This window comes from Psammomys obesus, unplaced genomic scaffold (genome assembly GCF_907164565.1).
Source record: "Psammomys obesus unplaced genomic scaffold, mPsaObe1.curated_primary_1811, whole genome shotgun sequence".
In the NCBI taxonomy this organism is placed as follows: domain Eukaryota; kingdom Metazoa; phylum Chordata; class Mammalia; order Rodentia; family Muridae; genus Psammomys; species Psammomys obesus.
In genome coordinates this window covers 8686089-8701889 of record NW_026585895.1, presented here as the reverse complement: position 1 = coordinate 8701889, position 15801 = coordinate 8686089, and the positions used below count along the sequence as shown (strand labels likewise).

The 15801-nt window shown below is 44.4% G+C and overlaps 1 protein-coding gene across 1 annotated transcript in view; it reads right to left on the bottom strand.

The window, feature by feature from the left end:
• The window catches only part of Pde11a (phosphodiesterase 11A), a 287680-nt gene that overhangs the window by 78492 nt on the left and 193387 nt on the right, over window positions 1-15801 (bottom strand). The window contains exons 11-12 of the mRNA XM_055600598.1: window positions 8922-9068; window positions 8340-8447 (exon numbers count right to left, since the gene is read on the bottom strand). Coding sequence (XP_055456573.1) covers window positions 8340-8447; window positions 8922-9068 — 255 coding nt within the window. The remainder of the gene's footprint in view (window positions 1-8339; window positions 8448-8921; window positions 9069-15801) is intronic.

The following is a 15801-nucleotide window of genomic DNA, read 5'->3' as shown; positions in this document are numbered from 1 at the left end:
TCAACCTTCTTTTGTCTTTTGTTGGAGACAGGGTTGGTTATCTAACCCCAGATTGGTCTTGAACTCACAACAATCCCCCTGCCTCAGCCTTCTGTATGCAGAAATAACATATGATGGCTGGCAACTCTCTTTCTTTCATTCTCAGAAAGTCCTGATGTGGTCACATAAAAATCAGTCAGTATATTTCTTCTTTCACATTTTGATAAACTGTGCAAAGGAGACAGACAGAGTGATACAAGGAAAATCCATGACTAAGTCCCACAGCAAGGCTTAAGAATAGTGCATCGGTGAAAAGAGAAATAAGCCTGGGAAAGTACTCAAGGAAATGGAGGCTTCTTCTCGGATTTATATACACAAATGAACAGAGCTGTCTCTTTCATATATACTAGGTTCCTTAGCTTTTAACACTAAGAATGGGAGTCCTTAGATTTGGGCGAAGGGGCATGTTTAGAAATATGGTTTATATTTTATTTATTTATGATAAATTATGAGTGAGCACAATATAGCATCACAGGTTTGTGAGCACATGGAGAGATCAGTTGCTGTATATTAATTGTGCAGAAAGCCGGGTCTCTCAAAGCATCCCAAGAGACCCAGTTGATGGATGTCAAGAATCTGGGGACTCTTCGAAGCTTACCCCAAATTTTATTTGCCATCAGTGAATCAGGATTAAATATAAGACCCGTGAAAATTTAAAACTTTTTAAAGCCCCTCACTTAACACCCTTAGGTGCCAGGTTTCAGTCCCAAGAAAGTGCCACTAGGAAGTCAAACAGCGCGGAAAATGGAAGCCGTGATAAATGGCTGTGGCTGGGCGGCTGGATCTCTTTGACCTGAAGGATTTGTCTGGCGTCATAAAACACAAGCGACAGATTAAGCAGTTTACCAACACTGTAAAAACCTCAAGAATAAACTCACTTCAATAAAAACACAACCCAAAGAACCCCCCATTTGTGACTAGACACCCCCACCCCCAAAGTCCACACATTTCCTTACAAGCCTCTGTCCATGAGCCAAGGCTTACAGTCTCTTGGTAATGTCAGACACGATTATGTCTGTACACTTTTACAATTTACATGTCCTAAGAAAAATACCCAGTGCAGGCTGATGGTGCAGGAGAATTTATTTTCACTGGAGAGGGAATGACTCATAACTCATGAATGGCAGTGCTTAAAGTGAGTTATGGAGGTTACTCTCCTGTGAGAGGAAATGGATTGGACGAGTCTTCTGCCCCTTTGTATGTTAGGTTATTAGCACACCAGGTTCTTCATTATGTGTGGCCTTGCCTTTCTTCTTTTATAAAATAAATCTGACTAAAGAGATCAGCTAGAAGCATGGAGTGCCTAATTGGGGCTCTGGAATGCAGGTGGAGAGAAGAAAAATAAAAGACTTTTCACATGACTCAAGGGCAGGAGTCTTCAATGCGACTGAACCGCTGCATCCAACTGGTCAATCCCATTGATGATTTAGGATGTCCGCAGCTGATGCTCTGCAGAAACATTAAACATCACTCCTTCCCTAAATGTGAAATTTGCCATACTTTTATGTTACATCCACATGAAGATTTAAATGTTTTTTAAGGTGCAAATTTCATTATATTATTATAGCAATAGCTATCTAACATATAGTTCTGTGAAGGTAAGCGTAACGACTCATGCTGGCGAGGTGATGCTAGGAAAACTGCTATCTGGAGATCTCAAACATGATTACCATTTACAGTCGGTCACAGAACTTACTGTACCTGCCAATGTCACAAGGAATTTGATCCTGTCGTGATAAGGATTCTGATTACTGAAATGTTTTATTTAACAACTGGCTGGCTCCGTCCTTCCCAAGGGGGAAGCAAAGCATTCTCATTGTGTTCCTAAGATTCCTTACGGGAGAAATTTTTGACCTCAGAGATCAAGGACTTATCTGAGAACGGCAGTCAGCGGGTGACATGAGATCCCCAGCCTGAGCAGATTCTCCCCCCCCCCCCCCCGCCAAATATCCCTTCTGTTCTCCAGTTTGCGTTATCAATAGAAAATAGAATGGCGTGGCTGGCTATCTCTCCCAAATAACCTTGTTGACAACACAAAGATGGACGAAGGCACACTACCTCCACCCTGAAGATTTAGGGCCCCCGGTAAGCGTCAGGAGGTGTCCGTGGGCTCACTGCGGCACTCAGTTACTACAGTGTTTAACTGCGGTTCCCCACCAGCGCCACGCCGCCGGTGCCACCGTAAATTTTAATGTGACCACATGCTCTTCTCTTTTCATATCCAGTGAATTCTGCAAGATCATAATATCCTATATGAACCCTAGCTGAACCTTAGCATGATGCGGTAAGTGCAAGATCTTGAGCAATGAGGTTGTTCATCATCTTATAGTTTGAAAAAAAAGAAAAAAGAAAAAAAAGAAAACCCAAATACCTGGACCCTGAGCAACATGGTTCTTTAAATAATATCACCCTCAACTAAATTCACTCATTCAATTTATCTTTATTGAGCCCTACAGGAAGCAGGTTCGTGCCCTAAGTGATAATGAGTCTATTTATAGGACAGTAAAGAATCCTGACTCTTAAACAAAACCCTTTCTGTTCCCCTTGGAAAATCTGTCGGAGATCATACATCACTTTTAAAATAAACAAAAATGTATGCCTGTAACTTAGACATCAAGGCAGGCCTTTCAGTTTACAGAATCCAAGCAAAAATGGTTCCTTCGTGTGTCTGGCTTACACTGTGAATGCAGGAGCCAGGGTTATTGTCTTTCACTACACACCTGCACAGCGTGGCAGCTTGTCCTTCTGCTTACATAAATCGTAAGAACTTACAGAGGTATCATTGACATACAGGTTGTTAGTCTCTGTTTGAGCCACAAATGATGACAGCATTACCTAGTATATTTTTAGAGGAAGTCACAGCTGGGAACATTTTAATTATATAGGTATTTCTTTCTTTTTTTTTTTTTTTTTTTTTTTAAAAGATAACCTTGGAGCTTTGATTCCAACAAAATTTTAAATTTCCAGCCAGGTGCACGGAACAAATCAGTAAGTGATCAATGGGGTTCCCAGTGAACTACACGTCCATCCAAGCCCAGATCAAGTTGCTTGTCCTGCAGAGTTCTCCTTTGTTTCTTTTAATTTCTAATGAGTTAAAGTTATTTGGTTTTCTAAACATGAGACTGAACGCTTGTGCATAACCATTCTGAGTCAATATTCTTATTTTCTCTCTGTCAAATGATTTTAGAGACAAAAGCTGCGAAGTTGGTGTACATATCCCTAATTTGAGTGTTCGTGGTTTGTGGGCAAAAATTTGTTCAGCAGTGAGGCAAAGCTATGCACCTTCCCTTCCTCTCAGACAATGGGTTTAGGAAACCGCACAATTAGGTCTCCAGTCACACAGAGAATGTAGGATTAGTCAGGCTAACGCACGGTCATAAAACAGGCTCATCCTCATAGAACGGGCTCTGTTCCGACAGACCAGCTTTGGCGGCGAGTACTTTAAAGAAAACATTTATTTTGCACTGGCCTGAACCTCACCTGGTGGAAGAAAAGAAGCACTTTCAAGGAGGATTGGTCAAGGTTTGAAGGCCCCCAGCCTCTTTTCCCCGGGACTGGTAGGGAAACTTTGCCTTGGAGCGCCATCTAGAGGAAATTTCAGCACACGGGGCGTTCTGGGCTAGCTTGACTCAATAGTTGAGGTATAGTTTAAAAATTCTTTCTTTTTTTTTCTTTTTTTCTTTTCTTTTCTCTTTTCTTTCCTTTCATTTTCCTCCTTCCTTCCTTCCTTCCTTCCTTCCTTCCTTCCTTCCTTCCTTCCTTCCTTCCTTCCTTCCTTCCTTCCTTCTTTCCTTCCTTCCTTCCTTCCTCTCTTTCTCTCCTTCCCTCCCTCCGTCCCTTCCTTCCTGTTATTTTTGTCTGGATAACCCCAGCACTTGGGAAGTTGAGGCAAGATGATCAGAAGTTTAACCTAAAGTATGCCCAGAAAGCAGCAATGTAAAAAGCTGCCATGGGGCTGGGGCGGGGTGGAGAGGGGCTTGTGGAACACAGATGCTGTGTAGGTATAAATGGAGAATGGGGGGGGAGGATAACTGGGAAGAGGGGAGGGAAAGAAATGCAGAGGGAGAGGGAGAGAGGAGGGGTAAATACCATTAAGGGTGTTTTTAAAAGTCATAAGGAAATAGTATTTTCATATTTTCTTAAAATACACATACATGCATTCATGTGTAAACAACAGTTTACATGAAGATACATTACTTGGAGTGATAATGTTCCCTTAGGAGTGTTAGACTGTCTAACAAAACTCCCAGTGCCAGGCATGGGAAATTTCCCCTCGAGTTGTTGGTCAGAGGAGTTGAACAAACTCCCAAAATGACATAGCCTGTCACTGTAGCTCTCGGTTGCCTCCTACAGCCTGTAGGTAAGACCTCTTTCTGGAGACCCTACATACTTCAAATCCAGTGCTCAGTGAAATTGAGCTAGAACCGACCTGAAAGCCTCTGCTCTGAAAACTAGCTCTCACAGCATCTGGTATCTAAAAGTGCCATGCAAGTTGCCAAAGCAGAAAAACAATTAACAGTCCCACCCATGACTAAGCCTTCCAACCACAAAATGACTGGAACGTGACAAAATTTCCACAAGGGCACAATGGTGGCACTGATATCTTGGAGATAACCAACAGCTGTTTACTTGAACTTACGTCCTGCTTAAGAGGAAGGAATTCACACCCGCTACTGTAAACCTAGCCAACTACCAATGGCTTCAAGGTCATAGTCTCTAGAGGAGAACCCAATATGGCTGCTTTTCCTAACCAGTACAGTTCCAAACTGTGTTCTAAATGTGTGTCCTCACACCTACAGGTATAGCTCTCACTCCCCATCAAAGATGGTTCTTGAAGAGTACAAGAATCCACAACTGGTCAGAATGCTGGAAACAGCAGACAGTGGCCGTGCCCATCCACAACGAAAATGTCTATAGCACAACTCCTTCACCTAAGGCTCAGGGAATGTCTTGGACAAGGGAGCAGGAAGATTGTAAGAGCCAGAGCACCAAGATATCTGCTCTGAGATTGTGGCTTCCGTGCATGCCACGAAGCTGCACCCAGGAAATCCCAATAGTGCGGCTGCCCAAACAAGACCTGCTCGATGACACCCACGGACATGCCAGCTCGGATGAGAGGAGCTCCACAAGGCCCCACTTCCAGATGAAGAACTACAGGCAATTAGTGGTTCTGAGAGAGAGACAGACAGAGAGGGAGGGAGGGAGACAGACAGAGAGACTCAGTCTCCACCAAGGAGGAGTTGCCTGTTAGGTTAACCAATCCAAAGCAGTCAGCCTAAACATGTGCACGGACTAGCAACAGCATATGGACTCAGAAAGCTGTATATACAGTCAGAATTAATCACATAAGTGTAATTATGCAATTAAAGGAGAGGAGTCGTGAATCTGAGAGGGAGTAGGGGGCAAGGAAGTGTTCGAGGGAGGACCAGGAGGAATGGAAGTTATGTAAATACAATGTTCATGAATGAAAGTTTCAGAAAATTAAAAATTAACTAAAAATGATGTGAAATTGGGATGAGGGGAGGTGGCGAATATGCTGATAGGAGTCTGGAGGGGAAATGAGAAATGAATATACTCAAAATACATAGTGTGTGTGCCTGAAAATCTTAAAAATAATCAAAACATTATGTTTTTAAAAAGAAATTCAAGGGCATTACCATCCATATTGCTAGTGTAAGGCCAGCCTAGACTACATGAGACTCTGTCTCAAAAAAAAAAAAAAAAAAAAAAAAAAAGAGAATCTAGATTAAAGAAAAATTTTTGTTTTGGTTCCAACTTGTCAAACAGAATACATGGTCCTTTGAACGGAGACGGAATCCCCAAACAGTGAAGGACCTCAGGGGTCTTCCGGGGATGTGTGCAGCTCTGGTGCCCATACGTGGACATGACGTGTGTCCTTTGCCACAGGCTGAGATCATGTGTCAGAAACCAGGTTTGATGATTGAGTTAATTGCACTTTGACTGCATACCTCGAGCAGGCTCAGCTAGCCTCAGAACTGTTTTCCTGATTCAAAAAAAATTCTACTTCACGAGATTTTCCAAGATCAAGCTGAAAGAGATGCTCGTGTGAGAGAAAAGCAGAAGCTGGCGTTTCGGCCCGTTGTAACCCGTCACTAAGTTCAGTGGAAAGTAACGACTCTGCCAGGTGCTGCCATCTACTTCTATGTGCCGGAGGCTAAAATAAATCCACTGACATCTCCTTTCCACAGACTCCTCTCTGCACTCTGCGACCTCCTGCCCACCTCCCCCAGAGAACGACAACAGTGGACTCTTCTATTTTTGCAGCGGCATGAATACGAAAACAAAACCCAGACTTTTCCTAACAGTGACGCCCTTCAAGTTGCCAAGCGAAGACAAGAGTAATGGCACCCTTAAAATACCGTGAGAGGAGAATGCCCCCAATTACGTGGCGGAGGCAGGGGACATAGCTGGAAAGCTCAAGTTTTCCCTGCTTCTTAAGAGGTATCGAGACTGATGGTACTACAAAAATGTTCACCGATGGAAACTCAGTATTCGTCCTTTCTCATACCTGTGGGTGCACTTCGACCCCTCCAGGACTGTCAGGCGCCTTCTTTCCCAGAGGCTTGTCATAGAAGACCACCACCTTTCATATCTATAATGCACAGTGTCACAGACATTCCTGATTCCTTTCTCTGAGCACTATTTCTGCTTGCTTATTTTGACAGTCCCACGAACCCACAGGCTTCCCAAGACAACTAGCTAACAAGCATTTGCCTTCTGTGAGGCAGAGTCATGCACTCTGCACACAGAGAGTCTTTCTTGTCTACTGGGCTCTAGGGAAGTAGAACAAGATGAAGGTGGTGTTTTGTTTCCAAGCAATGGTGTCCACTGAGCCAAGTAAGCCACCTGGGTCAAAGCATTTTCCACCCATAAGTAACTTATCAGCTCCGAAGGGGCACACAGTAGAAGGCAGGGCTGTCCATCTTTCCACGGCAGTCTGCCTTGTCCTTCAGCAGAGGTGGACCCTCACAAGTTCCGAAGCAGAAAGCTAACATCTTTCTGTCTCGCCTCCTTACACACACTCGGGTTGAAGCCAGTCAAACATGGACTGCTGAGAGAGAGCGAGCGCATGCCAGAGGCCAGGTGTGCTGGGATATGGAGGCTGGTGACACACTGAAAGCTGTTGAAGGAACGAGGAACTGTCTCTGTCCTCAGGTGGCTTAGCAGAAGACAAGGGATTGGGAACGGAAGACACACGGTAGAAATGCAGCTGCCCCACGCTGGCATTATCGGGGAGGAAGGAATTATTTATGTGTTGGGAGAAAGCTGGGTTTTGTAGAAAACCGGCATTAGACAAGTCCCTTAAAGGCTGGGTGGAAGTTTAACGGCCAGAACGCAGGGTGAAGATTTCCGTGAAGAGGTAGAATACACCTGTTCATTTGGACCAAAAGGAAATAAATGCCTTTAGCCCAGAAGCCCCAATGTTATCTAAATTTTAAGATGGGTACAGAGGCAGTGGGTGTTTGTGTTGGTGTTTTAAGAGTCCAGACCCACCATTACTGTTTGCATCGTAAACATGTTTATATTTTCTCATACACATGAGCACATATCCATACATGTCTATGTTACAAAGCAGCAGAGAACCTAACATATTTAAGACAGAATACATTCTTCTTGGCTCTTTAACAGGGTAAGTAGGAGCCAGACAAACGTTTCTTGCAAGCAAATGGGAATGGGTAGAGGGTTTTGTTTTGATTCTTGCCATCAGCATTTGCTTTCGGAGTTAACCCCAAGGCTTGTCCCCGGCCTGGGGTGTTGGTGGTCTCTATAAATCACTCTAGCCGCTAACAATGTCCACTCTTACCCTTCCTTCTCCCAAGGCCTCACTGGGCATTTCCCCAAGCAAGTGTTCTTTCAGAATTCTGCATTCTCATGGATGATGCCCCCAGACCATCTTGGGTTTTTGCAACCACCCAATCTTATCCAGGGATTTCTTTGCTCTGTTACTTACTTTCATTTCCTCCACAAAGAAATTCCATTGAACACCCAGGCATTAGGGGGAGGGAGTAAGACTGGACATGGAAGCAGACTTACCAAAAGAGAACACTGAAAAGAGGCCCCGTCTTCACCCAGGGCTATCTGCCCACCTTAAGGAGTCAACGATGTTATAGCTTTATAGGCCAGAAACTGTCAAATATCTATTATTACCATAGCTAGGACAAGTGTGAGCAGCCATGAGATAGCCACAGGTAGATTTTCCAGAGAAATAGAAATGTACAGAAGTCAGGGAGTCCACGACAGACAGAAGGTGACCTTCCACCCCCAGCAAATACACTTACGGTCAGCATGGCGAACATCAGTTGGCATACGTTGAAGGCATGTCTCCAGTTGTGGTAGAGAACCATCCGATAGTTTTTCCTTACTGTCAGAAGCCACCTGCACAGGGTCTGAAATGGGAGGGGGAGGGTGTGTGAAGGAGTGCTCGTGCCCTCAAAACACCACTGTGACGCCCTGAGATCATCAAACTCCACGGGGCCTGGGCGGGCGGCTCAGTGGTTAAGCACCGACTGCTCCTGCGGCAGATCTGGGTCCAGTTCACAACCATCTGTGACTCTAGTCTGAGGGCACCCCATACTCTCTTCTGACCACCCTGGGGGGCAGGCATGCATGCAGTGGGCATCCATACAGGCAGGCAAAACAGCCATACACATGAAACAAGACAAGTCTAATAAAGAAATTTTTAACAAAACAAAACAAAAACCTAAACTTCCGCTGACACCCTGCCAGATTCTCACCGTACTTCCATAGTGTCCACAAGGCAGAGCAAGCGGCCACACCGTGCCTTTGGAAAGCCTCTGCCTCACAGTGGCCGCAACACTTGCCAGGTCTACTCCTTAGGTCATCCAACTCACACGCCTTACCTCATAGTCGATCTTGAATTTCTGTACCATTCCCAGCTCCATGAACATCCGGAGGGCAGCCGTGATCATGGCGTCAACATCAAGGGAAAAGTCGTCGAAATGGATGTCATCAATGGCCAGCTCTGACACCAGGGGGATGTTGGCTGCCTGCAAAACCGGAAGACATAAGCCAAGCCAAGCTCACTAGCTTCACCTAACCCTGTGTCCCTCTCTCTTCTGATTATCAGAGGTCCACATAAATCAGGCCTGACCTGTGCTTACACTCGGATACCGTGAAACTCTAAGCTATAAATGTCTTTTGTTTCTGAGCAGAAAATGCCTAAGAAATTGAAGTGGGGAGGGAGGAAGCTAATTAGAAGATAAAATATACACACTGGATTTCTGTACAGAATTCAAAATATACAATTGTCTAGCTTACTGGGACTGTGGCCATCCAATATATACTCTGACGCACATTGCTACACGCAGAAACATCTGGGTGACCAGCAGCTGTGAATTTTATTTGCTGCTTTGCAGAATGGAGGTGGGGATGCAGCTTCCACTCTTGTATCCGGTACCTTACAAAAAGACTCCATGTTATACACACCTCCTGTGTATTCAGAAGGGCAGAAGAGGGCAAACAGCTCATCTCCGGAGCAAAATATGCTGCGATGACAAAATAGCCCTGCCCGGAGAGTTAGCGCGGTTGCGGTGAAAAGACGGATTTTGCTGTGTTGTTCAGCAGGATACAGTGCAGTTCTAGTACTGGTCACACATATTCAGGAGTTTCTAACACCCCTGTTAGGTGGCCATCAATCACTTATCCCGCACAAACTTAAAGGAGAGGGAAATCAAATCCTTAAAAATCATTTGTTATGCCAGTTCCTTGGGTTTACCATGTCATTTTGGCCACTCGTGTGTGTGTGTGGGGGGGGGGGTTATTTTATGGCTTTCAAGTTACCGGAGACCACTGTGTGTTTGTGCTCCTAGTCTATTCACTGGGTATAAATTACCCTGGGAGTAATTTATGCCCTGGAACTACTTTGGCTAAGCAATTAAATCCAGCTCTGGTCACTCCAGGCATTCCAGAAGCCACATGATCAATCCTGCCCCTCCAACCCTGTGCTTTTCTGCAAAGGTTTACACACCTAAGCTCGATATACACTCTGGTTATTCCCCAGGCTGCAGAGGAACAATGAACAAACCTGTGCATCAGGACAATTAGGCTTCCATTTTGAAGCCTTTACTTCCACCATAATAATAATAATAATTCCCTCAGGCTTTACCAAACCGCTTTAGTGTCTGCAGATACTAGATTCCTGGAATTATAATGGTTTGTGAAGCCCGAACATAGTGCGAGGTGTCATCTTTGTGTGTATGTGTTCCTATGAAAGTGCTTAGTTTATGTATTTACTTTAAACCTTCTTCCTCAAAGTTAAAATAAATTCGTGTTAGTTTTTTTTCTAATAAATGTACAAAACAGTGGGTTTCATTATGAACGTCACACATTCATGTCAAGTGTTTTGCTCAGAGTCAACCCCTGTCCCATTATCCATTCCTTTCTCCCATCTCTCCCCCATCAGCCCTGCTCACCCCACTAACAGCCCCGCCTCCACTTTAGTGTTGCACATGTCTGTTTAAATCTGTGTTCCCACCCATGAGCAAACCCACACAGTATTTGTCTTCCTGAGTCTAGCTTATTTTGTTTAGCATGGTGGTTCTCAGTCCATTCAGTCTATTTTATTTATTTCTTATGTCTGTCTATTTATTTGTGACACGGTTTTATTCTTGCTCTGCGGTATTTGTGTGTGTACCCACTGTATGTGTGTGAGAGAGAGAGTATTCAGAGGTAGCCCCCCAGAGCTTGGCATCATGTCTCTATCCTCTCCACCTTACTATTTTGATAGACGGTCCATCTCTCAATAAAACCATCAGCTGGCTAGATCTGGCCAGTGACCTCCAGGAATACCCCACAACCTGTTTGTGACTGTGACTAAAGTTAAGAGCCGGGTGGCTTTTATGTGGGGCTGGGCATCCGAGCTCCCATCCTCATATCCTCACAGCAAGCACTAGTTCACGGAGCCACCTCCTAGCCCAGCTTCCTTTAGGACTGGAGGAAACTCCATGCCACCTTTTATCATTGTCCCCACAAGCCACATTGTATGTATCTGTTAGTCTGCTGACAGGCATTTAGGTTGATTCCATATCTTGGCTACTGTTCATAGCGCAGCAATAAACATGAGTAGACACGGATCTCTGTAGGATTAAGGACAGCAGGATTGGAAGCAAATCAGCTCCACCATGCTGTTACAAACAGACACAAGTCATTCCTCTGGCAAAAAGAAGTGTTTTCCCACACAGAGGCTCAGTTTCAATATCTAGATTTGTTTTAAATTTCACAAAACAAGGTAGTTGCAATTTTGTTACTTCTTACAATTTTGTTTTGTTTTGTTTTGTTTTAAGGATTATCTATCTCGTAAGTTCCCACCATTGAAGATAATGATCAGTCTGACTCATATGACATTTAACATAGTGGGTGCTGCTTTGCTGCCTCATGTACTAGCCTATTTCATTCATACATACACACACACACACATATATATACAAGCATGCATCCATACATATATACATACATGCATACAGGCATATATCATACAAGCATGCATGCATACATACATACATGCATACATACAATCTTTGTTTTGTTAGGTAATACCATTATTCCTACCTGCAAGACATTCATGGTTAATTCACGCAATGTGCTATGCCCAGCTGTCCACTCCTTGAGCTCGTTTTCAGTTCTATAGTAGTACTAGTTCTTCAGCCTACACCGGCCTCACACGGAGCAGAGGCTGGCCTTGAGCTCCTGGTCTTTCTGCCTTCACCTCGTGAGTGCTGGGACTGGTTATGTGCCACCATGCCAGGCTAACAGCCCTCTTTACTGTGTGCCTGTTGTCGATGTGACTGCCACCAGTTCAAACGTCTTGCCAATAAACTGGGAGAGCACTTGCTAACGAGAACATTGTTTCCTTTGAAAATGTCCGCTGCTTTGGGCTATGAACAGTCAGACTCCTGTGTCTTTGCTCTTGGGTTCTCCCGCTCCCTGGAGAATCCCCTGGAGCCTTGTGGGGAGCCTGTGGGGTCTGGGGAGCCTCAGTGTGGAACAGAATCTTCAGCCTGCCCTCCTCGGCACTGATGGCCCAGTGCAAAGATCCCTGGCTCTACCATAGTCGGAGGCTAGCCACCAGGCTCCACGGAATGGGACCGGGGTCCTGGACTCCGCTGCCCCTTAGAGTTCTGTTTTTCTGTCAGCAGCTCTGTTTCATTCTCACCTACAGAGGCACTCAGAGCCGACTCCAGAGCTGTTGGCAGAGAGGAATCTAGGGAATAAACCTGGTCTTTCCATCTCTGCATCGCTAGTGATTTTGACTTTCTTGGGTTTGCTGAGTTAAATTCCATTTATCCGTCTGTTCTCTAGGCTCCAAAACATCATTAGTAAGCTCTTCGTTGATTTATTTGGCCTTTGAGAATTTATGCCAAATCTCTCTATTACTATTTGAATAAGGTTTGGGGAGGAAACAAGAAAGACAAATAGTATAGCTAAGTGACTCTCTTAATCCATAAATTATCAAAAACTATTACCACTAAACGATACCTTTTACAAGGCCGGCTTGGGAAGGCGGAAGGAAGCCAGATTTAGCGTTCAGTCCCTTCTAGTACATGTGACCAGCGTCAGACCTGTGTATTGTGCCTGTGTGTTCAGTGAGAGTGGCCACACAGTAAGAACCAACAGAGCCCACACTGCTTCTCCTCAGGCAAGCTCCAGGTCAAGTCTGCTCCACTCACACCTTCACACTTTTTTTTAGTTAATTAATTTTTTTTTTTTTTGCACGTGGAGACTGCCAAGCATTGGAAAAGATCCTTTTCAATTTGTTCAAATTCACATGCAACCAGAAAACTGTCTTCCTAAGAGACAAAGGCACTATCCAAAATGACAGGATCTTTCCTGGTCTCTCTCTGCAGGAAAGCCTGTTTTGAGTTGAAACAGGGACCTGAACCCTCTTACCAACTGTCACCCAAGGAGCCTAAATGGCAATGGAGACATCACTGCTGCTCTCCCGGTGGCCCCTGTCTTCTGGTTATTAACAGCGTGGCCCTCTGTGCCATTATAAATCTCCTACCCTTCGAAAGCACTAAATTCACTTAATTATCTTAAAAATTAAGGAATATAGGCATTTTTTCATTATGAAATGTTAATGGAAAGGAAATAAGAACATTAGGTTGAGAAATGGAGGGTGACCTCTGGTTCACTAAGACCCAACCTTATTGACCTTGTCTTTTTTCCCTAATAGGTTGATTGATCCGCAGTTAAATCATAGGAGTCCATACATCACCCCAGGCCCTGCTGTAAACCTTTGCTGGCAGGTGCAGGTGCATAACACATTCCCCGACTTTCAGGAGCGAGCATTTTGGAGCATCTTACTGATTATGGGTAGTCCTCATCCATACATTCTTGTGTTCAAGAGCAGGTTCTCAACAATGAAGACGAGAAAGAGGGAGGCATCCTGAGGGGTCAGGTGTGGCGGTCTCACCGGCAGAAGGGACAGACGGCCTTCCATCTCCAAGTGTCCTGTGCCCCAGACACTTGCTCCCCATCCTGCCTGAGGAGCCCAGGATGGGCCCACATCTTCCAAGCCTATAATTACTCTAGCCGTATGATATTAACAAAACAAATCAAAGTCGATTTCTCAAAGTGTCAGTCTTTGGCTTTTAAATATTTATAAGGTGCCATATCCCTAAATCAAAGAGGAGTGTCACAATCCAAAATAACTACTGAATTAATAGCCAGGAAATAACATTTGGATAAAGAACCATTTAGTTTACTGCAGCAATAAATGAAAACACAGAATTGTGAGTCCTGAGGCTAATTTGAATAACGCTCAAGAAGTGAGACTGGGTGGGGGTACCTGGTGTTCTCTGACTGGTCCTCTTCTCTGTTTGGATCTTTACAGTTAAGTGCTTATCAAAAGGAGTCATCAACTGCCTGCTCTACAACTGAAAAAAAAAAAAAGCTTTACAAAGGAGCTATAAAATATAATCCTGGATCCCTTTGACACATGAATACTACATTTTGTGAGGCTCGGTAAATGGGAAGAAATAACAAAGTGGGTGGCAGGTCTGCCCTGACCATTCAAAAAACCAAACCAAAACAAAACACCAGACCTGTTGCCATTCATTCAGCCCATTCGCACACTTGCTCCTCTGGACAAAAGCAGAGGAGAGAGGAAGCTGAGCTACAGAGATGCCTGACCGTGTGCCAGGGACAGCTTTCAGTATTTCATGAGCATTAACTCATTGGTTCTTTATAAGCACACTGAGAATATTTAAACCGGGGATATTTAAAATCGTGTGTTACAATGAGGCAACAGGAAAGGATGATAAACAACTTCTAAATTTGCAGGGTGGTAGAGGTAGATTTGAATGTGAGCTGTAAACATTGGCTCAGAAACACCACAGTGCTGCTGGAAATGGACCAGAGTCAAGCTAAGGGTCACCCATTCCCGTCTAGCCCAAAGTTACTTGGTCTGTCATGAGCCACACGTGGGATTTAGCAGCAGACGGCCTGCCTGGTGGACCATCGCCTGTCCTGAACATGTGGGCTGCTGTAACTATGTTGCGTTATGACCACTGTGTTGACCAGCTTTCCCCAGTGTAAAAACAACAACAACAAACTCCTGAGAAAACCAACTTAAAGGAGGGAAGACTTATTGGCTTATGATTCCAGTTCATGGTTGATTTCAAATCTGTCACAAGAAAGAAACATTGTGAGAGAAGGGGGGAAAGATGACAGCCACATAGCAGCCATGAAGCCAAGGGAGGGAGGCAGGCAGAGAGAGAGAGATAGGTAAGTAGGGAGAGGGAGGAGGAAAGGAAGAGAGGGAGGGAGGGAGGGAGAAAGAGAGAGAGAAAGAGAGAGAAAGGGAGAGAGAATACCCCATTTAAAGAACACTCCAGTAACCTACTTCCTCCAACTAGGCTCCACCTCCTAATAGCTTACTCAGCTATGACGTCCATAGATCGGTTCACTGTTGAAGTTAGAGCCCTCATTCTCCAGTCACCTCTCAGCTTGGGGTAGCACCTTCGATACATGAGGCTTTGGAGGCATTACACAGCCAAACCTCAACAGTCATTGTCATTTGAAAGCACATAGCATCTCTCCAAAGAAGAACAGAACAGACATAGAAATTTCTAATGACAGACGCTGAGGAGTCAAACTCTACCCTGTCCCTTAGGAAAGTTAGTGGAAGTTTTCTTAGATCAGTGCAGACATGTTTGGTGGCTCTGGCCGGGGTGGAATGTGAGTCCTTGGGCAACAATGCAGTCCCTAAACCTGAGGTCTGCCTGGAGAGGCAAAGAAGTACCCAAGCAGTTTAAGTGTGGAAATAAGGGCAGCACGCGACATTACTATAATCCCCGAGAGAAATAGTTTCAGTTTTGTGTTGTAACTTAATTAGAAATTGTCACTAAACTTTATCTTTATAGTTTATTTAGAACAATTTAAACTTTAAGGAATAGTTTGTACTCACGGACTCACCAGTCACTCTTTTCAAGGGAGACTGGTGCAGATTTTAGCCCCCAGCATCATCCAATAGCAGTGACAGATATGTAGGTAATGTACCCCAAAACACAATGCCAGAGATCACCAAGAGAGACTTATAATGTGCCAAATACCTAAAGGAATTCTGGGACAGTAATGATGCCCCTGGTTCACGCTGTCATTGTTTGCTAAGGGTCTAATAGAAGAGAGAAGTATATGCTATCTCATTTGTTGGGTCCTATGTATGGATATTGTCTTCACCACTGTGGGCTGGACTTTGCACATTTAACTCATTTACTATTC